The following is a 27,456-nucleotide window of genomic DNA, read 5'->3' as shown; positions in this document are numbered from 1 at the left end:
AAATTTCATAAGTTTATAAGTCTGCCAGATCTGGATGTATTTTCATAGGGACGCAGGTGCCTCTCTGACACCAGGGCTATCTCCCTGCCAAATTTCAAATCTCTGTTCCAGGTTCTGGAGAGAGGGGCTAGAGCTTCTAACATTTTTATTTATTTATTTTTCTGTTTATTAATAAATAAATAAAATTAAAAATAGATTTGCAAACATAAAAAATACATTCTGTTCTTTAAACCTGTTCATGGAAGTGATTGCACTGTTTGTGCTGAAGTGTTCCAAAAAAAATCAGCCCAAAAGAGACAACAAGCATGGAAAAGTTCAGAGGTGATTAAAATGAGGAAAGGTTAGGCCAGAATGGTCAGAGGTTAGACCTGGTCTAAACATACAGTTATGACTGGCTTAACTAGTCTTTCACCATTTTAGTTAAACTGTTACACCTTTGTGTGTGGACTGTTTTATACCAGTTTAAACCTGGTTTACATTAGCTTACTTTAGTTAAGTGACAAGGGCAAGGTAAACTGATTAAGATGGCAATGCATAGAGGTTGCAATGGTTCAACTAAATTGGTACAATATCAGATGTCTAGTTAAACTGTGGATCTTCTGTTTAGGTAAGTCTTTATACACAAACTAGCATAGCTGGATTTTTAGTATTTGTTTCAAAAGATTTCTCTATTTTTTTTTCTCCTTTTGACATGAGATTGCAACCAGGTAACTAAACTATTGTTTCTTCTTCGAGTGCTTGCTCATATCCATTCCATTAGGTGTGCGCGCGCCGCGTGCACGATCGTCGGAAGATTTTTACCCTAGCAACACCGGCGGGTCGGCTGTGGAGCCCCCTAGAGTGGCGCCTTCATGGCGCTGAATATATACCCCAGCCGACCCGGCGCCCCCTCAGTTCCTTCTTACCGCCCCTGACGGTCGTTGGAACTGTGGAGCGCTGCTTAGCTGTTCTCCACTTTCCCTAGCTTATCTTGTTGTATCATAGTTGTAGTTATAGTTATAGTCTTAGAGTTTGTTGTGAGTTAGTTAAGTAGTTTTAAATTTGTTCTAAATAGTCCAGGGGATAAGGGGGTCGTCTCCCCCCTTTCTCCCCCGGCCGCGGGGCCGGGCTCATGCCCAACGCTCCTGGCTTCAAGCTGTGCGCCTCCTGCGCTAAGCCTATGCCCACGAGCGACCCGCACGAATCCTGTCTGAAGTGCCTGGGAGAGTCACACCAGACAGACAAGTGTAAAATCTGTAAGGCCTTCCGTCCGAGAACCAAGAAGGAGCGGGACTTTCGGCTCAGGCAACTTCTAATGGAGGCGGCTCTTAGCCCGGACGCTCCTTCCACGAGCAAGGCCCCGGCACCTAGCACCTCGGTGCGCAGTGCCCCGGCGGCACCGGCTGCGACGACCACGCGAGTGGCGTCAGACAAGCCTCCCCGGCACCGGACCTCGTCGGCACCGCAGACACAGCAAGTGCCTCGGCGCCGGTCCTTATCCCCAGGGCATAAAAAAGCCCATAAGACGGGGACATCAGTGCCGAAGACGCCAGCTCCCCCCAGTGCCGGGGGTAGAGCCGCGTCCACCGGTGGAGCAACGAAAACAGGTGCCTCCGGCACCGTCGACTCCGGCGCCGAGGCCGTTGAGTCCGGTGCAGATAGCGTCTCCCCCCAGGCCGGCGGTGATACAGTGCCTCCCGTCGACCCCAGAGACCTTCGCGGCGGCGAGAGACTTAATAGCTCTCACGGAGCCGGCACCGCCTCAACCACCGGCACCGACTGCACCGTTGACTCGCACGGTCCAGTCGAGGGGGAAACCTGCCTTGATGCGCCCGCCATCACAAGGGCTGGAACCTCGGCACCGATCCAGGTCCCGAAGCAGGTCCCCACGCCGCTCGCAGTCCCGGCACCGAATACCGTCTCGGCACCGGTCGTACTCGCGGCCAAGATCTTCGTCGCGGCACCGCTCTTCGTCTCGGCACCGATATGATCGTCGGCACCGATCAACGTCGAGACGTAGCTCTCGGCACCGCTACGGTCGACGCTCGACGTCGAGGGGTCGCTCCCGGCACCGGGCATACTCCAGATCCTCGTCGAGGTCCAGATCCGACTCCCGGCACCGACGAGGTCATCGGCACCGGTCGCGATCCCGGCACCGATCGCCGGCACCGCACAGAGATAGATCATCTCCGGACCGGCACCGTGCGGCACCGCAGCCCACCGGGATGGTTTCATCTCTCTCGGCACCGCCATGGCCGTCTAGATCGGTGTCTCGGTCCTCGGAGGACCTGTCGAGATCGGCATACCCCCCTCAAGGGCACGCCGAGGAACAAAATTTCGGCCACTGGCAAGAGATGGCAGAGGACCACTCTCATGGACCTTCTCACTGGTCGTTTTGGACCCCGTGGGCGTACCACCAAGAGCAAGGGGCTCCAATACCATCGACCTCTCGCTCGGGTCACTCGGTCAGAAGGGCCCCAGAATCCACCATCTCTCGGCCTCCGCCAGGAGGCATGGAGGCTTCGGTGTCCACGCCACCCGACACCAGGGACCCAAGTGCAGGTGATGCCCCGGCCCAAGAGCAAGGGGATCAGGACCCCCCCTTGGATCCGGTACCACCGGAGGCATCCTCTTCCTCCTCTCCGGACGAGGCAGTGGCGGGCACTTCATGTACGGGTCCCCCTCCGATAGATCTTCGGGCTCACCAGGATCTCCTGCGTAGGATGGCCCGTAATATGGACCTGCAGGCGGAGGAGATAGTGGAGGTGCACGACCCGATCGTGAACATCCTTGGAGCAGATGCCCCATCGAGGGTGGCGTTACCTCTGATCCGCACGATACAATCGAATGCGGATACGATATGGCAAACTCCTGCCTCCATTCCACCCACAGCGAGAGGGGTGGAAAGAAAATACTTTGTCCCCTCTAAGGACTATGGGTACTTGTATACCCACCCCCAACCGTGTTCACTGGTGGTGGAATCAGTGAATGCACGAGAGCGCCACGGCCAGCAGGCTGCAGCGCCTAAATCAAAAGAGGCTAAGCGACTCGACCTGTTTGGCCGTAAGGTTTACTCAGCCGGAGGGCTACAACTTAGAGCGGCGAACCAACAGGCGCTACTGAGCCGCTACAATTTCAACTCCTGGAACTCTATGGGGAAGTTTAAGGAGTTGATTCCCCAAGAGTCCAGGGAAGAGTTTGGAGCCATGGTAGAGGAGGGCAAGAAGGTGGCTCGGACCTCCTTGCAGGCCTCCTTGGACATTGCAGACTCAGCGGCGAGGACCCTGGCTTCGGGTATCGCTATGCGCAGGATCTCCTGGCTTCAGGTTTCGGGTTTGCCTCCGGAGCTGCAGCAAACCCTACAAGATCTGCCTTTTGAGGGTCATGGATTGTTCTCGGATAAGACGGACTCTCGCCTGCAGAGCCTCAAGGACTCGAGAACAATCATGCGCTCCCTGGGGATGCATGTTGTGGGCCCCCAGCGCAGGCCGTTTAGGCCGCAGCCTCAGCGCTTCTACCCCCCCCCCGCCTCGTCAGAGACAGGACTCGGCCCGAAGGCGAGGGCGAGGTGGTAGAAGAAGGTGGACCGGCCCTCAACCTGGCCAGAACCAGGGGCCACCTCGACCACCTTCAGGCCCCAGGCAGAACTTTTGAAGGTGCGGTCGAGGACGGCGCCCCAGTCATCCCCCAGGATCCAGCCCCCTCCTTTCGGGATCGCCTCTCCCACTTCCACCGTGCTTGGTCCCTTATAACTTCGGACCGTTGGGTCCTCCGCACGGTGGAGAGGGGATACGCTATCCAGTTTTCTTCTATCCCCCCCTCCTCCCCCCCTTCCCCGTCCCTCTTCAGGGACCCTTCTCACGAGCAACTTCTTATACAGGAAGTCTCTACGCTCCTCGCCATGGGGGCTATAGAGGAGGTTCCGGTGGATTTAAGGGGCAGGGGATTCTATTCCCGTTATTTCCTCATCCCCAAGTCCAAAGGAGGTCTGCGACCCATCTTGGACTTGCGCGGACTCAACAAATTCGTAGTAAAGTTGAAGTTCCGCATGGTCTCTCTGGGGGCCATTATCCCTTCCCTCGATCCTGGAGACTGGTTTGCCGCCCTCGACATGAAAGACGCATACTTTCACATTGCTATTTACCCGCCTCACAGACGCTTCCTCCGATTCGTGGTAAACAGGGTGCACTACCAATTTGCAGTCCTTCCCTTCGGACTATCTTCGGCCCCACGGGTCTTCACGAAATGTATGGCTGTCGTGGCAGCGTACCTTCGTCGGCAAGGGATACAGGTGTTCCCGTACCTAGACGACTGGCTGGTACGCGGTCGCACCAAGGAACAAGTTCGCGATCACGTCCACATAATAGTGCGCACATTCAACAAGTTGGGTATCCTACTCAACAAGGACAAATCCACTCTAGAACCTACCCAGAGAATAGAATTCATCGGTGCGGTTCTAGACTCCAGACGCGCACAAGCCATCCTGCCAGACAATCGCTTTTGCACCATCACGAGCCTCATCCAGGGACTCAAGGCCTTCCCAACTACCACGGTGAGGTCGTGCCTTACCCTCCTGGGTCACATGGCTTCATGCACGTACGTAACCAGGCATGCCAGACTTCGGCTTCGCCCACTCCAGACCTGGGTGTCATCAATATACCGCCCACATCGGGACAGCCTGAATATGGTGGTCACAATCCCGAACTCGGTCCTGACCTCCCTCACATGGTGGCTAGATCACAATGTGGTTTGCGAGGGGATGCCGTTTCACGCCCCACAACCCTCTCTGCACCTGGTCACAGACGCTTCATCTCTGGGTTGGGGCGCCCATCTCAACGAGCACCATACCCAGGGCCTGTGGACTGCACCTCAGCTAGCCCTACACATCAATGTTCGGGAACTGATGGCGGTGCGCCTGGCGTGCCAGGCATTTCTCAATCTCCTACGTGGCCGCTGTGTGTTAGTTCTCACCGACAACACCACGGCCATGTTTTACATCAACAAGCAAGGAGGAGCACGTTCGTCAATTCTATGCCAAGAGGCCATTCGCCTGTGGGACTTCTGCATCGCCCACTCAATCCATCTCACGGCATCGTTCCTCCCTGGAGTCCAGAACACTTTAGCGGACCGGCTCAGCAGGTCCTTTCAAACGCACGAGTGGTCTATCCGTCCGGACATCATACATTCCGTCTTCCAGAAGTGGGGGTTTCCCCAGATAGACCTGTTTGCATCTCGAGACAACAGGAAGTGCCACGTGTTCTGCTCCCTGCAAGGTCGAGCTCCGGGCTCCCTTTCGGATGCGTTTCTCCTTCCCTGGAAAGACCACCTGTTTTATGCCTTCCCTCCGTTTCCTCTGGTCCACAAGGTACTGCTCAAATTGCGCAGAGACCAGGCACAGGTGATTCTGATCGCTCCAGCGTGGCCGAGACAACATTGGTACACCACGCTGTTGGAACTCTCGGTTCAGACACCGATCCCGCTTCCGTTGTATCCGGATCTCATCACGCAGAACCACGGCCGGCTGCGTCACCCCGACCTGCAATCACTCCACCTCACGGCGTGGCTGCTCCATGGTTCACCCAGGCAGAGCAACAGTGTTCTCACTCTGTCCAACAGATTCTGCTGAGCAGTAGGAAGCCCTCAACACGGACCACATACTTGGCCAAGTGGAAGCGGTTCTCCTGTTGGTGCGAACAACGAGCCACGTCCCCATTGCACGCACCTATCCCTCTCATTTTGGAATATCTCCTCTCCCTAAAACAGCAAGGGTTGGCGATATCTTCAATTAGAGTTCACCTGGCCGCTATATCGGCCTTCCATCCAGGGGAACTCGCGTCCTCGGTATTCTCTAACCCGATGGTCGTTAGATTCCTCAAGGGCTTAGACCGGATGTACCCACAACAACGTCAGCCCGTTCCGACGTGGGACCTCAACCTGGTTCTCTCCAAGCTCACAGGTCCTCCATTCGAGCCACTGGCCACCTGTTCACTTCTGTACCTGTCCTGGAAGACAGCCTTCCTCGTAGCCATCACCTCAGCAAGGCGCGTTTCTGAACTCAGGGCGCTTACATCCGAGCCCCCTTACACAGTTTTCCATAAGGATAAAGTGCAGCTCCGCCTACATCCTGCCTTTCTCCCTAAGGTGGTTTCTCCATTTCATATCAACCAGGATATATTTCTCCCGGTTTTTCACCCTAAACCACATGCTTCTCGCCAGGATCAACGTTTGCATTCCCTGGACGTACGCAGGGCCCTGGCCTTCTACATTGACCGCACAAGGCCCTTTAGAAAGACGACGCAACTCTTCGTTGCAGTGGCTGACCGAATGAAAGGCTCACCGGTCTCCTCACAACGCCTATCCTCCTGGATTACGTCTTGCATCCGGACTTGCTATGACCTGGCAGGTGTCTCAGCACCGCACCTCACCGCTCACTCCACGAGGGCCCAAGCGTCCTCGACGGCTTTCCTGGCGCAAGTTCCGATCCAGGACATTTGTAGAGCTGCGGTTTGGTCGTCAGTCCACACGTTTACAGAACACTATGCACTAGTGCAGCAGTCCAGGGACGATGCTGCCTTTGGATCAGCGGTTTTGCACACAGCAATGTCTCACTCCGACCCCACCACCTAAGTTGGGCTTGGGAGTCACCTAATGGAATGGATATGAGCAAGCACTCGAAGAAGAAAAGACGGTTACTCACCGTTGTAACTGTTGTTCTTCGAGATGTGTTGCTCATATCCATTCCAAACCCGCCCTCCGTCCCCACTGTCGGAGTAGCCGGCAAGAAGGAACTGAGGGGGCGCCGGGTCGGCTGGGGTATATATTCAGCGCCATGAAGGCGCCACTCTAGGGGGCTCCACAGCCGACCCGCCGGTGTTGCTAGGGTAAAAATCTTCCGACGATCGTGCACGCGGCGCGCGCACACCTAATGGAATGGATATGAGCAACACATCTCGAAGAACAACAGTTACAACGGTGAGTAACCGTCTTTTCTAATGCAAATCACTTCCTTAACTGCTGCTTCCTTAATGCCAGAAGATTAGATAACCCTGAAAGAATGGTGTTGAAAGAAGTGAACAAAATTAAAGAAAAGTAAACATTGTCAGAAACTTTGCCTTGGTGTGCTATTACTGTAAATGTTTATTATATACTGACTTTAATTAATTATTCTTCACAGGAAAACCAGTGGCTGTTACAAGCAACAGAGGTGCTGGAAGGGCACCACTTCGCCCTGGTGCAAACCCACAGCTGGAATGGCAGTATTACCAGAATAAGATATTGAATGGCAAAGCAGGTACAAAAATGAGTCTGATTTTAAAATCACAGTGCTGATGAAGAATCTCTCATTAAAGTAATAAAAAATTAAGGATAAATACTTTTCATTGAGTTGACTTTAGAGAGATTAATTTTTGACAGGATAGTGGTCTCTGGCAATATAAATTGCTTCTGTAATAGTTTGCCATCATTACATTCTGCTAATTAATTTTGTTGAGAATGCAGATATATTTTAGGGTAGTTTATTTTTTTATTTCCTTTTTGGTTAGGGATGGGAATAAAGTATACTGCTTCTGTAAATGTGTATGTCCTGTTTGAATAATAAGATAAACATAGACCATCTGTGATCACTTGCACCTGAGTAACACTATATCACAGAGGAGCCAGTACAAAATATCAAAAGTTAAGGTTGCTAAAAGGACTTATTAGAAAGCAGAGGCAAACTGTAGAAACAGCAGCATGTGACCAATGAGAAACTGGCTCTTAAATATAGTTGTATATTTGAGCTATATATGTCTGAACCTGTAGACGTAATGTAGCTTCCTTTTAGAATATTTCAGTTGCTGGAAAGCCCCTGAAGAATGCAATGAATTCTGTCCTCACTATAAAGATTGTTCCCTCAAAAGACAGGCATTTGTTATTGATTATTAAAGAATTTCTCATTCTCCCACAGTACTTTAGAAACTCTTTTTATTACTTTTTGTGTTCTGAAGTAGCAATATACAAGTATCAACCATAAATTACTGTTAAGACAGCATTTAAGACTAGGTGTGTTTATACAATCTGAAGTATGTTTAGTGTGGGGAAAAAAGTGACACACTAAAAATAAATAGCTTGTTTTATATTTATTCTCCCCGTTATTTTATTATTTTTTTCTCAGTTTAGAAGTCTAAAGAGATTTCTAACCGCTACCATTTAATTTCAGCTTGATTTCTGGAAATCAGATTGTTTTTCACTTCTTACTCCAGCAGCAGAATCAACAAATAGTGTTGGATTAGAATTTATACCGCAGTTAGTAATTTTGTTGATGTGCAAGATAGAATAGAATCGTTTGATCTTCCACAACTATGTTGTTTCTGTAGTATTAACAGAAAAAAGTTGGCTTTGTCAATAAATTAAGCAGATCTTGGAAGAAAAATGGAAAGCAGATATCTACCATAATAGGTGCCCTTTGTTGTTTTGCAATAGCATAATCACAGTTTAAAACAGGAAGAAAGTAATAAATGTAGACCCCATTGTCACTCCACCTTTTTTAGTGCCTTTTAGGATGTTCAAACTTAATCTAATTGATTCATAGTTCCATGTATAAGACTGAGTGGTTTATATTAAGGGCAGTTATTGTTTATAGGGATTCAGCCTTGTTGTGCTATAGTTTGTCAGTGAACAGTTGGTAGCACAGTTCTAAATATAGGCACTCTATAACATTTTCCAGGTCAATGTGTTTTGATAAGAAGGTCATTTGTTACAATTTAGAAATGTCTTGGAAAGCTAGCTAGTTAGATAAAATTGAGGAAGATTAGCGAAGAATAACATATTGTGTGTGATACACAAATTTAACAGTATCTCTTCTATGATATTCAGTGTTCAAGGTTTCACTGGGGCTCAAGTTCAGTATGTTACAAACTCATGGTTCTTTATTGCAGCAGCTTTTTCTGGAAGTGCACACATTCAGTCCTTTTACTTCAGCATCCTCCCTTACTGGCAGGCAAGCAGCTTTCTTTCTTTCTTAATGCACAGCCTGACTGTACAACCTGTAGTTTGCCAAAAGGGTTTTTTTTGTTTGTTTGTTTTTTGTTTTTCCCCCTCCCTGGCACTCTTTTTAAAGTATGTATCTTATTAACTACAGGTTCATTACATTTTTTAAGTCTCTTTTTATTAATTTTTTCTCAACATACCAAACTTATATCAAGAGAGACTATTATGGATTTTCATAAAAACGTATCAGATTGTCTTCTTGAGGAGAACAAAATGAATTTAGTGATTGAGCATTACTTTGTAGCATTAATTGAAAAGGTGGTACTGTGAATTGCATAGGCCACTCTAACTTTGCTACATCCTAGATAGTGTACATGAAGCACTTCACAGCAGGAACAAACTATGCTGTGCACTGCATGTAAATATGGTCCAGTAGGCACATGGGGTCATGTGAAACAAACTTAAATCTATTTTATAAAGATATCAAAAACCCAAAAGGCCAAATTGTGCTCTGTTAAACATGTGCAACCTGTTGGGGATATGCTTGTGTAAATGAGAAGAAAATTGGACCTGAGTATTTTTTATTTAAATTCATTTTTACACGGAGTCTCCAGTATAAGAGTAAACTTCATTTGTTTGATGCCTCATGCTGTCCAAACTGTTCTCTGATCTTGCCTTCTCAAGAACTTGCTTATTAGAAATAATGTTCCAAATTAAAAAAAATAAATACATAAATCTGTGACTCACTTAGTTTGGCCAGGTACAGATTCCTTCAGCTTCAACTACTGCTTTTGCCAATTGCTTCTTCAGTGATACTGGTTCCTGCTTTTTGGTCTGGATTGCTGGACAAATATCTAGGAACAGTAGAATCTTGGATCCTTTATGAAATACTTCTTTTTTCTTTTTTTGGATTCATCCAAAACTATATAACTTTTAAATTTAAAATTTGTTGTCTTTCTCACCCTGTATGTCCAATTTGGAGCAGCTTCCTGAGTGGTAGAAATTACACTCTGTTGATATCTTCTTTAACATTCATGTCTGAAAACTAAGGAATTAGTGTACACACGCAATTCAGAGGTTGGGGGTCTCTTTTCCTAGCCAGGATGTCCAAGACGTGGATGTTTTTAGTCTCTTTCCCTCCACTCCAGTATCTCCAATTTTCATTCTAAAGAGCAGCAGTTTTAACTACTATATTACTCACAGATTTATTCTCAGCGATTTCTTTTTCACAGACTTGGGGTCCTGGCCTCTGATTTCTCCATTTGTTGCTCCACATTCACCATGCACTTGTCTAGTTTCCCAACTTTTGATGAGAGATTCTCTACCTTGCCTTCCAGTGAGGACAATGTGTTCTGCATTGCCCGGAATTTCACATGAAGTGACTCCATCAGCTCATGGGGGGATCTGCTCTGCTACGCTGTGGAAAAGGTCGGCGAGCCCAGTGAAGATAGACAAGATGACAACAACATCTCAGGCCAGGGCACAGGAAGGCACAGACTAAATACGTTGTTCTTGTCATTCTTATCTTTTTTGGGCCATAATTTTGCTCTTCATAAATTTGCAACTTCTGACATCTTAGGTAACTTATTGAGCCCATCAAACATTAAAACAAATTTTTAAGAAATAAAAAGACAAGTAGACTAGCAGAAGTTCTGTAGAAAGGCAGATGCCCACATGAGTCAGTTTCTGCCCCCCATTACAACACTTTCTTTGGTCTGATAACCACCTTTATGTGGAGATAGCAACATACTTCTTTTCAAACTAAAAATGTTAATCTGTAAGTTGTTATTGCCATACTGTATTATTGGGCAGTGTGGCACTGTGCAGCTATAACTTGTATGTTGCATTATATTACAAAGGTGTATTGTATTAAATAGACTGCAATAATGAAAACCAAATATAAGTTGTATATTATACTTTTCCTTTAAAGCAAGCAGTAGCTTTTTGTCCTTTTGAGATTTCACCATTTAGAGTTCAGTTCTTGATTTGATTTCAGAGCTTTGGGTTTTTTGCAGCTACTCAATTTTTCTGGCTGACCTACAATTAAGAGTCAGTGTGCATATCTAGAGATACTTAGATACCATGTTGATGTGCAGAGAATAAGAATCTGAACAGAATAGAATAGAGAATGCTTTACTTTATCCCAGTTTGCTGCATCTCTCTACCATACATTTCTGCATATGTATGTAGTACTCAGTTGGCTTGAATGATTCTTAAGTCTTTTTGCCTTCGCTCATTCAAAGTAGGTTTTATAGAATTAGCTAAAGATCTGTGTCATCCTTTTCTTTAATAGTCTGAGATTGGAGTATTTAGTGTTGCATCATTTTGGTCCAGCGGAAGTTTGGAATGATATACTAAATCAGGTGCTTTTGAATCCCAGTAAGGGAGTCATCAGAGGCCAGTAACTGAAACTTTGTCTATGAATTTAACAATGAAGCTGAAAGTTGTAAAGGACATATAAGTATCCAGCAAGGCTTACATGTTTTGCTTATTTCCTGATCTGAAAATATTCTTGGTATTTCATTTACCTTTTAAAATTCTGATTTGAAGTGTCTAAATTAAGTTACTTGATGTTTAGATTAAGTAATTACTAGAAAGTAGAGATGTCAGTACTAGGCTACAAGGAGGCTGAGCTGTAGAATTGCATTAGGAGATGAAATTCTATATTCTTGTACTTTTTTTTTAAAATGGGTGTAACTATGACATTTCTTTTGTTCAGACAAATGGTTGATAAGCTCTGAGTGTCTTGCATTTAGTTTATAGGTTGTAGCTTAAAGAAACTCAGTAGTTTGGCAATTAAATCTTTTTTTACAACCACGTTGGGTATTAACGGCTCTCTCAACTCACAGTATTATTATAGTCTGAATTGTATTGGCCACTAGCCATCTACAAGTTGGTCTCGGATAATGTGAAAAAAGAAAGTACCCCTCTATCCCGATATAACGTGACCTGATATAACATGAATTCGGATATAACGCGGTAAAGCAGCGCTCCGGGGGGGGCGGATCAAAGCAAGTTCTATAGAACACAGTTTCACCTATAACGCAGTAAGATTTTTTGGCTCCCGAGGACAGCGTTATATCGGGGTAGAGGTGTATAGTTATTCTTCAGTAGCATCCTATTTTACTGTCCTCCAGAGATCAACCCCATAGATGGGTGTTAATATATGGGTAAGTTCTTTGTTGACCTAATCAGTTATTGGATGATGTGAACCAATATATTGTGAAGAAATTTCTCATCATAAAATATGAGCACAGAAACTGCTGAAAAAATTTCAGTTGTAATCCATTGATTATTTGTGAATTAAATAAGTCTTTTGAACCATTAAGACAATAATGTAAGAACAAAATATAAAATATTATTTTCCAAGCAGAAAATAGAATTCCTGATAAACTGGACTCATCAATCGGAGAGAATCCAGATTCTGCTGAGATGAATGGAGCTGACTTGGATATCACTGGTTTGTCAATGGCTGAAATTGCATCTTGTAGTTATGAAGCCAGGTAGGTAGAAATTATTTGTCATGTTGATTGTAAAGTTCTGTCATACAGTGCTCACAGATAGCAGGCAAAATATCTATTTACATTGGGTGAATGTAAGCAAACATGGAACACTTAGTCTTTGTTTCAGAAATTACATTTAAATAAATTATGCTAGGTACCAGCACAAGAAGGGAAAATGTGTTTGCTCTCCCTTTTTACTTTAATACCATGTTTCAAGCTGTGATCTAATCAGTTCTCACAAGCTAAGCATATTTCAGTTGGGCCAAGGCCACTAAAGAAAATCTGAGGTTCCATACACAGTGGTATTGTTGATTTAATAGGTGACATCCTTCTCTCTGAAACTGAACCAATGTTTTTGCCTGGCATTAGGAACGTTGTACTATTGGAGGTCAGGCATTAAAATTAAAGTCCTGATCACTTCTGATCACTAAATCTAATGGTACTTTTTGCACAAATTGTGTGCTGAATTACCCAAATAGCCTGGGCAAGAGGGGAACATCCAATGCCTACAATAACTTGTTTTAAATATAGTCTCAAAGATATATATTATATTGATTTTAGGGCTGTCAAGTGATTAAAAAAATTAATCTGGATTAATCACACTGTTAAATAGTAATAGAGTAACATTTATTTAAATATTTTTGGATATTTTCTACATTTTCTAATATATTGATTTCAATTACAACACAATAGGAAGTGTACAGTGCTCACTTTATATTATTATTTTATTACAAATATTTGCACTGTAAAAAACAAAAGAAATAGTATTTTTCAATTGACCTATTACATGTACCGTAGAGCAATCTCTTTATCCTGAAAGCTGAACTCACAAATGTAGAATTATGTACAAAAAAAGCATTCAAAAATAAAACAATGCAAAACTTTAGAGCCCACATGTCCACTCTGTCCTACTTCTTGTTCAGCCAGTCGCTCAGACAAACAAGTTGGTTTACATTTGCAGGAGATAATGCTGCCCGCTTCTTGTTTACAATGTCACCTGAAGGTGAGAACACGCATTTGCATGGCACTGTTGTAGCTGGCGTTGCAAGATATTTATGTGCCATATGTGCTAAAGCTTCATATTTCGCTTCATGCTTCAACCACCATTCCAGAAGACATGCATTCATGCTGATGACTGGTTCTGCTCGAAAACGATCCAACGATTGGAAGGCACTTCAGATTCTTAAACCTTGGGTCAGGTGCTGTAGCTATCTTTAGAAATCTCACATTGGTACCTTCTTTGTGTTTTGTCAAATCTGCAGTGAAAGTGTTCTTAAAACGAACAACGTGCAGAGTCATCTGAGACGGCTAAAACATGAAATGTATGGCAGAATGCAGGTAAAACAGAGCAGGGGACATACAGTTCTCCCCCAAGGAGTTCAGTCACAAATTTTAATTAATACTCTTTTTTTTTTTTTTTTTTTTTTTTAAACGAGCATGATCAGCATGGAAGCATGTCCTCTGGAATAGTGGCCAAAGCATGAAGGGGCATACGAATGTTTAGCATATTTGGCATGTAAATACCTTGCAGTGCTGGCTACAAAAATGGCATGTGTATGCCTATTCTCACTTTCAGGTGACATTGTAAATAAGAAGCGGGCAGCATTATCTCCCAGAAATGTAAACAAACTTATTTGTCTTAGCGGTTGGCTGAACAAGAAGTAGGACTGAGTGGACTTGTATGCGCTAAAGTTTTACATTGTTTTGAGTATAGTTATGTAACAAAAAAATATATACATTTGGAAGTCGCACTTTTATGATGAAGAGATTGCACTATAGTACTTGTATGAGGTGAACTTTTACAGTGCAAATATTTGTAATAAAAAACAATATAAAGGGAGTACACTTGTACACTTTGTATTCTGTGTTGTAATTGAAATCAGTATATTTGAAAATGTAGAAAACGTCCAAAAATATTTAATAAATTTCAATTGGTATTCTATTGTTTAACAGTGCGATTAATCACCATTAATTTTTTTGAGTTAATTGCATGAGTTAACTGCGATTAATCGACATCCCTAATTGGTTTCTAGTGCAAATTACACCCTCGCATTTATCATCACCATGGATAGAGTATTTTATGGCAGATGAGCTGCTTTTTTTTTTTTTTTATGGCTTGGTTTTGCGAAGATTTAATTTATTTGATAGTTCAAAACATAACTTTAAAAAATTGTGCCATTATAATAAAATAAACCACGTTGATCCGCCTTCCTTCTCCATGCTCTGGCAGAGTTGTACTGTTTTGCATAGTGCATATTCTGTCGTAGCTTAGAGCAGGAGATGGCAAGCCCTGTCTAAAATACATATATATTTAATTTTAAAATAAGTTACTGTGTATATTCCCAATAGCCCTGCTTTTGTTCATTGTTTGAGATGCACAGCACAAAATCTTACAATTATTGAATTTAATTACTATAGTGCAAGTCACTTTTTGCATCAATTAGACTGTTTACATGGGTGGATTAAACTCCTGTATATCTGTTCTTTGTCTGGAGTAGTGGTATGGGAAAGTATGAATATTATTATTATTATTTATTAATTATGTATTTGTATTACTATGGCATCTAGGAGCCCTGGCTATGGGCTGGAAACCCATTGTGCTAGGTGGTGCTGTACAAACACTTCATCTTGTAAATATCTGAAATTTTGTGATTTTTTTTTTCCAAAGGCAGATCTATGCAACTTACTTGCTTTTATTTGATTTTAGACAAGTTGGGATAAAGAATGGAATGTTTTTTGGCCAAGCAAAACAGCTATGTCCAAGTCTTCAAGCAGTTCCATATGACTTCCATGCATACAAAGAAGTTACACAGACAGTATATGAGACACTGGCCAGGTAAAGTGCATTATGTATTTGTATACTCTTGGCAGCGATCAAGCATGTTTTCAGTTGCCACATTCCCAAATGCCATTATGTGATCCAGGATTTTCATCTTCATGGGTCTGTTATCCCCATTTATTTCCCCCCTTCCAAACCATTCCCATCTCAGATCTTCCTTTTGTAGTAACTTTTTATCTTGACTGGATAATGGAGGGTAGTCAGCTTAGAGTGAGATTTCCCCCTATTCTGCTCTGTATCTTGAGGTCAAATCCTGCAAAATGATCAATGTCTGACTCCTGTAAAAGTCAGTGTTAAAACCTCCACTGACTTCAGTAGGAGAAGACTGTGGCCTTCAGTTAGCAAGTGTTGTATGTGCTGCTACCCTTCCAAGACACCAACATTTCTTTAAACACACATTTTCAAGAACTGAATTTTTGTGGAATAAATTAAAAAAAAATTTATTCATTTAACTGTGCAGGGAAAAAAGGAGTCAGTTATTTTCAGGTGAAGAATAAAATATTTAACTTTCCTTCTCCAACTAATCTTTTAAAAGCATGATTCATACTGAAATTAGTCTGAGACAGTAGTGCTACTGTAATTTGCTATATTAATATTTTTAAATGTTTAAGTTGTGTGGGATAATGAGAATAAAAAATTAGGGAAATACCACCACAAAAGGAAGACTTTACTTGCTGCATATTTGTTTTAACAGATGGTGAGCTGTTGCTGCTGTTTCACCTCCTTTACTTTGTGTTGTTAGCTATACTCATAACATCGAAGCAGTCAGTTGTGATGAAGCGCTAGTAGATATCACTGAAATCCTTGCAGAGACCAGACTGACTCCTGATGAATTTGCAAGTGCTATCCGCACCGAAATCAAAGACCAGACTAAATGTGCTGCCTCTATTGGGATGGGTTAGTACTTTATTTCATATTTACTTACAAGTGTCACTTGCCATCCTTGGGTATATCAAAATTACATAAGGGACTTCTAAAACAGTGAGTTTTCATGAAATACACAAAACATTGTCATTAAAATAAATGTATTAAAAAAAAAATTCCTTGATGGAAAATGTTAAGCAACCTAACTTTAGGGGTTGCTACCAGCTCCCTTTTTAGTACTGACAGTGTGGTATAATTTCACTTCTGGGACACTTTGTGTTCATTTAAAAATAAAAATTAAGATATCTTTTCTAATAGATTGACAAAAGAAAGCAGGATAAAACCTATTCAGTCACCATCCTGTATAAAAAGGGAAAGGAATAAAGGGCTGTAGGGTGGCATGACTTGGTATAGGTCATGAAACATGTTCACTAAAAGTAGAGGTAGTCAGGTTTGTAGGAGGTACAGTATATGAATTCACATCTTTGAAAATTTTCCATGCTTGCTTTTTCTTTTTCCTTGTCTCCCTCTCTCTCTCCCCCTTTCTCTCTGTTCATAATCATATTATCAAAATGAGAATCTGGGAATAAATATTTTGAGACAATTAAAATTCACTTCTGATTTAAGTTGAAATCCATTATGGTAGCTCTTTGGAGGTAGACTTCTCCTATTATCTCTTGTTCATTATTGTTATTAACTTTAAATATAATTCTCCAGATTCCTGTTCGTCATGCCTTGCCTTGAGACCTATTTGAAACCGTTTATAACCTTATTTAATGTGCTTATTCTTTGTTTTAAAATGATACAATTTCTGAGCATACCTTTATACTCTGATTTCAATTTCGTAGTGGTTGAAAGAACCAAATTCCTCGAGTCAAATGTTTGTTCCAGTAATGAGTATATATTAAATACTTTTAAAAAGAGACCAGTCTGCAATTACTGTGTATCCAGTGGTTTTCTAAAACTTCATATGATGGGGAAACAGTACAAGGACTTCAACCTTAGACCAGGATAAAATGATTGGAACAAAGGACATGTGGCCCAATGGCTAAGACACAAGCCTGTGACTTGAAAGAGACCTGGGTTCAGTTCTTTACTTTGCCACATACACCGCTACCTTGATATAACGTGACCCAATATAACACTAATTCGGATATAACGTGGTAAAGCAGTGCTCCAGGGGGGCGGGGCTGCGCACTCCGGTGGATCAAAGCAAGTTCAATATAACGCGGTAAGAGTTTTTGGCTCCCAAGGACAGCGTTATATCGAGGTAGAGGTGTACTTTGTGAGACGTTGAGCAAGTAATTTAGGCCTTGTCTCCTTAGGAAGGTTGCAGCAATATAATTGAAGATGTGACTTTAAACTGATTATATAGCTCAAGCAGTACAAACTCCTGTGTTGGACACTCTTATTTCTGATATAGGTGTGTTTGAATGCTCTTATCTCTGATCAAGTATCAGGGGGTAGCCGTGTTAGTCTGTATCTACAAAAACAACAAGGAGTCTGGTGGCACCTTAAAGACTAACAGATTTATTTGGGCATAAGCTTTCGTGGGTAAAAACCTCACTTCTTCAGATGCAAATGAGGTTTTTACCCATGAAAGCTTATGCCCAAATAAATCTGTTAGTCTTTAAGGTTCCACCAGACTCCTTGTTGTTGTTATCTCTGATATAAGTGTCTTTTTTTTTTTTTTTTTTTGGTTTAGCTTAAGTCAGTTGGGAACAGATTTAAGTTAGATTGAAATAAGAGCATCCACACAGACAGAGCTTTCACTGGCTTAACTAAGCCATTTTATCTAAGCCAATTAAATTAAAACCTGTGAATGTGTGTAGACAAGGCCTTAGTTTTTCTGTGCCTCAGTTCCCCATCTTGTAAAATGAGTAGAGTAGTATTTCCCACTTCACATAATGCTGTGAGGATATATACAGTAAAGATTGTGAATCACGTAGATACTACAGTAATGGGAGCCATATACCTAAGAGAGGTAGAATGGTGGAAATCTGAAGTGACGTATTACAGGCAAAGGATGGGACACCAAAGGAAAAAGGAAAATTGGACATGGAATCCTTTATTGATTGTGTCATAAATATAATTCCTAGCATGGTGCCCATGATGTCTGCGTTACCATCATTATTTACCAAAAAAGACATTAAATAATGTAACCGCTGGGGGGATAGGAGAGACCGGGAACAACACATTGTAAATAGTGGCATTTACCTAACCTTTTGTAGTTTGCCCTATGCTACAGCAAGGTTTTTTTGGTAGCAATGATATCACAGAATGAGACATGCTAGCGCACCATATTGGAGTGGTAGTTGGCTGGACATGAAGAAACCTGTAAGCACAAAAAAATTCTGAAAGTGTGCCAAATGTCCCCCTGACTCTGGTTTTATGGGGCATTCTAATAGTAAAACTAATGGAATTTTATTCTTTTTTAGCAGGTAACGGGGCTCAGAAATACCCATTTCTTTCATATAATTCACTTTTTAGTATGATAGTTTATTATACTTAAGTTGAATGTAACATCTTTTTTCAGAATGATCTACAGCAGTGATACTCAGACCTCAGGGGTTCAGAGGCCAAATTAGTGAACACCATTATCCAAAGGAGCCACAGTAGTGAGAATTCATTGTTTCATATACTATGTATCAGGGGTAGGCAACCTATGGCACGTGGGCCGAAGGCGGCACGCAAGCTGATTTTCAGTGGCATTCACACTGCCTGGGTCCTGGCCACCGGTCCGGGGGGCTCTGCATTTTAATTTAATTTTAAATGAAGCTTCTTAAAGATTTTGAAACCTTATTTACTTTACATACAACAATAGTTTAGTTATATATTATAGACTTATAGAAAGAGACCTTCTAAAAACGTTAAAATGTATTCCTGGCACACGAAACCTTAAATTAGAGTGAATAAGTGAAGACTTGGCACACCACTTCTGAAAGATTGCCGACCCCTATACTATATAATTCTCACAGCAAAATGACTGGCCACATATTTTTTTATCAGCTACAATTGGTTAGTTGCATATTAAAAGCATCCTGATTGGTAAATAACTTTGATAAATAATTAAATCACACTGTTTAATAACGTCTGCTGCAAAGAACCACAGGAGACGCATTAAAGCGTCAGTTGTGTCTCACGAACCTCAGTCTGCGTATCACTGATTCTACAGTACAAAGATGCTGTAATTTTACTTTTTAACAATTTTGATAGCTCCTATGTCTATTTCTACATGTATAGAACATTCACTGGAGACTTAAAGTATTTTGTAATGGTTGTTTTTTATTGTAATTTAGCAAGTACAAGTTAGTGTTGCAAAAATATCCCTTTTCCCTCAAATCCTGCCAGTTGCCAAAATGGAAGCATGGACTGCAGGAACAAGTAAATACTAAACAAAAAATCCAAAGCAGTATTTGGAGAGAGATTAAAATGTGGCTTATACCTCTCTGCACCTTTCTCCTCATCCTCTGACTAGTAAAATGCTGTTTGTGATGGCAGAAATCAGCATTGGCATCCTTTTAATTATTTTTTCACTTTTACAGGTTCCAATATTCTGCTGGCCAGAATGGCAACTCGCAAAGCAAAACCAGATGGACAGTATCACTTAAAACCTGAGGAAGTGGATGATTTTATTAGAGGTCAGCTAGTTAGCAATCTTCCAGGTAAATTTTTTTAATTGAATTATTGATGTCCTTCTTTTACAGGGATTTTTCAGGCTGACATTAGAATTTGCTATATACTGCAAAATGGTGTCCAGTATCACTCAAGGGTCAAATTATTTTTCCCAAAATTCACGTAAAAGAGGTTGGCCATTATTTAAGGTTATCTAATCTGCAAAATGAAGATATTTCATGTTTAGGATTATCTGCTGAATACTGGAATGTTCCTTCTCATTTCTCTTGTCATTTTACATTTTTTCTTTATATCTTCTTTAAGAATAAATTCCTTATTAAAGACCTTACAAAGCCAAACAGTATGGTGAGTTGGCAAGGGATGGACTTAGTTTAGTATTTCAGGCAGCCTGAATACTTTTGCACTGCTAATTTGTGGGTGTGATATTTCCAGCAGAATTCATGCTGAGTCACTATACATGGGTAGTTACTGTTAGGAATGTAATGAAAAAGTCTTAGTGTCGTGTGCTTGCCCGACTGGTTAGTTGGCTCTGTTATGAATGGTTGAAAATCGTATTGTAGGTGGTGTCAGGATCAAGGAATATTTTTTTAGAAGGGAGTATGCACTGGTAGAATTTTGAAGTTTGGGAAGGCACCAGAAAAAGGGAGTTAATAAGGATGACGAGACATGACTGAAAAATGGGAGAGAAAAGGGGGTAAAAAGATGGATGATTTTCTTAAAACTTATTGATATTAGGAAATTCCCAGTAAGAGAAGGGTAGGAGAAAAACAAGGAAGGCGGAGAAGTAAAAAGTCAGTGAGTGGAATGTAGAAGAGGAGATACTGGAAAATTGGGCATTCTTGAGTTGAAAGAAGGAAGTATTCCTTGAAATTAGCCAATGCAAGATGGAATAGTGAGTGGAGAATACAATGGAAAAGGAAACTACAATAGGACTAAAACACCTTAACACTTGTGTACACTATCTAGCCATAATGGACATAGAAGTAGGACTGACAACATTATATACAATAATTCAATGAAAAACAAAGGTCTCTAATTGTTTAGTGTACCACTAACTTGAGATACAGGAATCTGTGTGGATTGTGTCATGGAAGAATAGTAGAAATTTGCTCAATTGTGGCAAGTGTAGTTATGCAATTGTAAGCCAAAGTGCTTTCTTGTATGTAACAGGATAGCATGTTACCTTTATAGTATATGCACCTGACACAATTTCAGGGTCTTACTTCTCAAACTAATAAAGGATAACTGAAATACAGAGCATAAATGGGTACTTAATCTTGCTCAAACTGTATGCACAGCTGTTTTAGGAATGTGTTCCAAAGCTAATGTAAATGTATTTCATATAAGGAAACAAAACAGAAAGATATTGTAATAGACATATAAAATATTTGAAAATAGCATCATTATCCATATGTTCCTCAATATATAATGCTAAAACTAGATTAATACTTAATTTGTCAAGTTCACTTCTGATTATAGCTCACTATAGATTGCCTATAGGTGATTAGGTTTTAGAAGCTTGCTTTTTTTTTCTTGATACATAACTTTTATAGTTTGCCCTCTTCATCTAACCTGTACTATCTATCCATTTTTGTCTAATTACATTTAATTTTCTATAGCATAACGTAGTATGCTTAATTTAAGTCCTTTAAAGTTTTCTGATGTCACTTGCATTTTGTGCTTTCCGTAGTGTTTTCAGTGTCATACATCATTTAAATTGTAAAATGGAGATCCTAAAAGATGGAATCTGATTGTCCGAATATTCTAACTTTAGCTATCTATAGTAGTGTAAATGCATAAGTTATGATTAATTTGTAAATTAGTACTTTTTTATAAATCAGTAATTTCACTAAAAATTAACACACTTGGATACTTACAATTTTCAGATGGTTCGTAACTCACCTCACTCATAATTTGAGCCATTTTTCCTCTCTGAAATAACATGTTTCCAACCAAGTAGTATTGAAAATAGCTAGAATTTTTACTGGTTTCCTTTTAGGTGCAAACACTTGTGTACAGTTGCAAATACATCTCACTTGTTTTGTTTGATTATGTAAGGTTTCAGAGCTATTTCCGATTGATAAAGTGTATTAATCGGACTACTGTCTTAATACTGACCTTGTGCTCAATTGTTGTACAAAGTATAGAAGACACAGTCATTATCCAAGGGGCTACAAGTTAAAAGCAATGTCCTGCAAGCACAGGTTAGCAAGTCTTGACGCTGGAACAAGCATACAGACAGCAGTAACTGCAAAATTAGGCCCTTAACTAAAATTCAGTCAGACTAAACAAATACTGTACATGATGCAAAATTTGCTGGTCAATCGTAATGCATCCAATATGCTTTCCCCCCCCAATCGCGCCTTAAAATTTGAACTGGATACCAGGCATTTTAAGATTAAAAGAGAATGGTAGCGCTTTAAAAATAATGAACTTTGTCTGGATTGTGTAGACTTAACAGAACAAAATTACTTATTATCTTCTTAGGAGTTGGTAGGTCAATGGAATCCAAGTTGGCATCTTTCGGAATTAAAACCTGTGGAGACCTACAATATCTTACTATGTCAAAACTCCAGAAGGAATTTGGTCCAAAAACAGGACAGATGCTCTACAGATTCTGTCGTGGTTTGGATGACCGACCTGTTCGATCAGAAAAGGAAAGAAAATCTGTTTCAGCTGAGATCAACTATGGTATAAGGTTTACTCAGGTAAACTAAAACGGTCTTTCGTTTTGGAGGATTAAATATTATATTTGAAAGACTTCCTCCCACAGCAGAAGATCCTCCTTGTTTCCCGTGGATATTCCGAATGCCCTCATTTAATTTTTTTTTTTTTTTAAAGCCATCACTCTATTACAGCCACAATCATAGCAGTCATATTGCCAATCTATCATTCTCATCCTAACATTCTGTTCCCGGGAATGATTCACCAGACTGAAATTCAAATTCTGGTTTCCCATGTGGCAATGCATAATACCATATTTAGACTGTCCTAGTGCAGATTTTTAATCAATTTCTATCTTTTAAAATACTGCGTTTTTAAAATCTTTTATTAACTATAACAATGTTAAAATAATTATTACCTTCAGAAAGGAAGTTAGTGCAATGGTAAGATTGAGAAATTAAATATGTATGAAAATTATAAAAATTAAGGCCAACGTTTTCATACCTGGATGCCTAAAGTTAGACTCCGTATCCATATTCAGGTTCTTAAACCACATGCCAGATTGGAGGGGGAGGGAGCCTCTGCCTTTCTCATTGACTTTAGAATCAAAACAACAATCCAGGGGTTTGTCTACACAAACACTTAATCTACTACCATTTCAAAGCAGGGTACATTAAAGCAGTCGTTCTCAACGAAGGATACACGTACCCCTGGGTGTATGCAGAGGTCTTCTAAGGGGGTACATTGAGATATTTGCCTAATTTTACAACAGACTACATAAAAAGCACTAGTGAAGTCAGTAAAAACTAAAATTTCATACAGACAATGACTTGTTTATACTGCTCTATATACTGTACACTGAAATGTAAGTACAATATTTATATTCCAATTGATTTATTTTATAATTATATGGTAAAAATGAGAAAGTAAGCAATTTTTCAGTATAGTATGCTTTTTTTTAAATGTTTGTCTGATTTTGTAAGCAAGTAGTTTTTAAGTAATGTGAAACTTGGGGCTACGCAAGACAAATCAGACTCTTGCAAGGGGTACTGTAGTCTGGAAGGGTTGAGAGCCACTGCATTAAAGCACATTAGGGAACTTCTAGTGAATGACAGAGTCTACATGGGCACTTATTGCTTGGCAGACTTGTGCATGACAGACTTACTCCTAAATGTTTGTTTAGGCAATCCCTCGGAACCTAACTTCAGCACCTAGAGTTTGAAATTTTGAACCTATATTTCTACCAAAATTCTAATTTGATCACATTGCATATCATTCATAATTTATGGTACAGATTAAGTTTAATATTAAGTAAATCTTAATGTATTACTTTTCACTTGGAAATCAGGAAAAGAAATGGGTAGGGTTCCTCATGGCCATGGTCTGAGAGTGCAGTAGAAAACTTTTCCTTTTGTAATTTCCTGACTCTTGAGTGCTTGATTTCTCAAACTTCCTTGCATCAGTGTTGGGAGTTTTTCATTTAATTTCATAATATTAAATGGAAAAAAAACGGATGAAATGCTGCTAAATGCAGCATGAGGCTATTTGATCTAAACCAGGGGTCGGCAACCTTTCCTAAGTGGTGTGCTGAGGCTGCATTTATTCACTCTAAGTTAAGGTTTCACGTGCCGGTAATACATTTTAACATTTTTAGAGGGTCTCTTTCTATAAGTCTGTAATATATAACTAAGCTATTGTTGTATAGAAAGTAAATAAGGTTTTTAAAATGTTTAAGAAGCTTCATTTAAAATTAAATTAAAATGCAGAGCCCCCCGGACTGGTGTCCAGGACCCGGGCAGTGTGAGTGCCACTGAAAATCAGCTCACGTGCCGCAGGTTGCCTACCCCTGATCTAAACAATGAAGCAGTGTTCACTGAGGGATCCTTAAGTAAAGCCATTGAATTTAGGTGCAGCTTGCCAAGGAGTATAGACAACTTTGGCGATGATCCTCAGCAAAAGTACTGCAGCTGCTTCAGACTTAAGAAGTTCACTTGGAAGTTTAGAGCAGCAATCATAAAAGATAGAAGTGAGTGCTCAAATTGTGCAGAAATTGACCGCTTAGGCTCCCATGCGTGTCAAGGAAAATCTTATCTTCTGAATTTCTTCAAATAGTGTCCCTATTGGTGCTCCACTGTAGGTGTATCTGCGCCACTGTGCCTCTAATTGGAGATTTTAGGTAGCAGTGTCCATTCAGCCTGCCTGTGCACTCTCCCTCCCTGGTGGTTTGCCTCAAGGCTGTCTAGCACTGAAGGAGCCAGCAGTTGTCCCTTCCTTATCTGTGTCCTTTTTTGTTTCTTTTGTTCTCCTTAGTAGTTAATGTTTCCATTTTATCCCCTTGGGAAAAGAAAAGAACTTTAGCTTATGTTTCCCGCCCCACGGGTCTTTAGAAGACTCTCTAAGTTTCAGTTAAAAAAAAAGGGGGGGGGGGAGATAAAAGAAGAGAGGAAAGAACTTTCTTCTGCATTCCTCACTGCTAGAAGGTGATACCTCCCTCCCCAGGGGAATGCCCAGCTTCTAGAGTTGCCTCTGGGTGCCTGGGAGAGTCACATATCCCTCAGAAGTGCTCCCTCTGCCCCTAGTTAAAGCTGAGGTCTTGCAAGAACAGGGAGCTGAAGTTAAAACTCCTCCTCATGGGGAAGTCACTTCCGCCTCCAGGGGACTCCGGAGCTGACCCTGGATCATCCCTGGAGCCTTCGACTTCAAAGAGGTTAGAGGCACGGAAAGACCAGCAGATTCTGCCTGTAAAGTCTCAAGAGAAAGGGCTTAAAGCCCCCAAACTGAGTCGTTGGCCAGTCAGAGGGGTTCCCCAGTGTGGCCACCTTGGTATTGGCTGCTCCAAACCACGGTACCCAGAAACATCGGGGTGCTTCTGCTATGAGCTCTGCTGCACCGCCTACACGCACCTGGAGCTCAAGCTCTGAGGTTGTGGTACTGCCCTCTAAGGACAAAGACAAACACTCTACCACCTCTAAAGGAGCAGCACTGAGAAAACCTTCGGTTGGGTGAGGCGAAGCTCCGATCTAGGGAACGCTCTGCACCTTCACAACCATCGGTACGGACAACATACCACGGACACTCCTCCACAGTACCGAGTGAGCCGATGGTACTGTAAGAGTTCCAGTACCCTAGAGACCTGACAGTTGGGGAAGAACCGCAATCCCCATTATTTAGTACTGGGACCCTGCTATCGAGTACATCCTGGCACCCGGAATCGCACTCAGCACCGGGGTGTGTACCATCAATACTCCAGCCAGTGCCCCCCTTACTCAGTAACCAGTCTGACAGTGACCAGGAGGATGTCATTTCCCTGGCCTCTCATCGTGGCCCACCATCACAATACAACAGTCTTCCTCAAGTCCATCGAACTAACCACGATCATGATATGGGCCCCCTTGGACACTCCCACCATTCATCTTCCCCTCCCCATGGCTGTATTGGGATCCTTGGGCAACGTACAAATCCCATATTTCATGGGTGTTTAATGTCTCTCAAAAAGAGTCTGCCTGATGGTCTCCTACAGCGTCACTATCCAGAGCCCTTGAACTTGAGGAAAAGGAGGAAAGTCTTGAAGGGGAAGCTACCCCTCCAGCAAACTTCTCCTTATCTTTGCCAGATGAGTCTGTAATGCTCCTCCCCCCATCACTAGCTGATGATTTCAAGAACTTGCAAGAAGGTGGCAGACCAGCTGCAGATTCCCCTACAGGAGGTGGCAGATGCACATCACACACTGGTGGATATTCTGCACACTTCCTACTCGCCCAGAATTGCCCTCCCAATTAATGAGTTGCCCTCCCAATTCTAGATCCTGCCAAAGTCATCTGACAGACACCAACTGGCAAAAGAGCCACCAAAAAATTCTGCATCCTTCCCATAGAGGCAAACTTCCTATTTCAACATCCACAACTCAACTCCATCGTAGTTGATGTGGTTAATGCATGAGGCAAACAACATCATACCAAGTCAGCCCATACGATTGTGATTGGAAAAGGCTACAACTCTGAGAGGAAGGCATATTTGTCAGCGACATTGCAGTTTAGAGTCGCAAACTACTAAGCATCCATGGCCAAATATAATTTTATTAATTATGGGAAACTCAATGCATTTCTGGAACATTTACCGGAGCGACAAAAGGAACAGTTTCAGGTGACTGTCAGAGAGGGCCAGTTAGTAGCCAGAATAGTGTTACAGACTGCACTGGACGCAGCCTATACAATGGCCCGCACTGTCTCTATGGCAGTGGTAATGAGACAATCTTGTTGGCTACACCTTTCTGGGTCGCTCAAAGAGCTGCAGACTACAGTGGAAGATCTCCCATTTGAAGGGCCCAAGATCTTCACAGAGAAGACAGACTCTTCTCTTCACACCTTGAAGGATTCCTGGGCCACATTACACTCCCTGGGAATCCACTCTGCGGGACAGAGAACTTGGGCCTCTGTCCACACTTTCACAGATCATTGTGCGATGACTGGAGATTCATCCTCCTCTGCCCTCCACGGTACTCTCTGTAGTAACTGACTCCACTCCAAAGCCCCAGCCTTCCATGGAGAATATTGCTGTGAAGCCACTTACAGTGGAGCACCCACTGGGACACTACGCAAAGAGGGAGTTACCTTGTACGATGGTTCTTCAAGATGTTTGTCCCTATGGGTGCTCCATAACCTGCCCTCCTCCCCTCTACTTCAGTATTCTCTATAAGGGACTTTGTGTAGAGAAGGAACTGGGGGTGGGGGGGACGGTTCACCCTCACAGTGTAGATAGCCTTGAGGCAGCATGGGAGGGAGCGCACATGTGCAGGCTGAACTGACCCCACTACCTAAAATCTCTGATTAGAGGTGCAGATATGCTTACAATGGAGCACCCATAGGGAAACACATTTTGAAAAACTATCGTTACTGCACAAGGTGAGTAACTTCCTCTTTTCAGGGTTCGTACTAGTTGTCATTAAAATCTCTTGAGTAAAACAACTTGAAGTTTGTGTATCAGGCTGTTCTTACGATGGCTCTA

At 42.1% G+C, this 27,456-nt stretch overlaps 1 protein-coding gene across 37 annotated transcripts in view; it reads left to right on the top strand.

Annotated features, from left to right (window-relative positions):
- The window catches only part of REV1 (REV1 DNA directed polymerase), a 100,137-nt gene that overhangs the window by 39,307 nt on the left and 33,374 nt on the right, over positions 1–27,456 (top strand). For 21 of the 37 annotated variants that reach the window (XM_065580843.1, XM_065580842.1, XM_065580844.1 and 18 more), the window contains 6 exons: positions 7,154–7,270; positions 12,317–12,449; positions 15,157–15,285; positions 16,031–16,185; positions 19,698–19,817; positions 22,276–22,496. In XM_065580843.1, coding sequence (XP_065436915.1) covers positions 7,154–7,270; positions 12,317–12,449; positions 15,157–15,285; positions 16,031–16,185; positions 19,698–19,817; positions 22,276–22,496 — 875 coding nt within the window. Of the gene's footprint in view, positions 1–7,153; positions 7,271–10,369; positions 10,526–12,316; positions 12,450–15,156; positions 15,286–16,030; positions 16,186–19,697; positions 19,818–22,275; positions 22,497–27,456 lie in introns of those variants that run through there. The other 16 variants (XM_065580853.1, XM_065580854.1, XM_065580867.1 and 13 more) reach the window with 2 other exon arrangements.

This window comes from Chrysemys picta, chromosome 1, assembly GCF_011386835.1.
Source record: "Chrysemys picta bellii isolate R12L10 chromosome 1, ASM1138683v2, whole genome shotgun sequence".
NCBI lineage: Eukaryota > Metazoa > Chordata > Testudines > Emydidae > Chrysemys > Chrysemys picta.
This window is presented reverse-complemented; position numbering and strand designations above follow the sequence as displayed.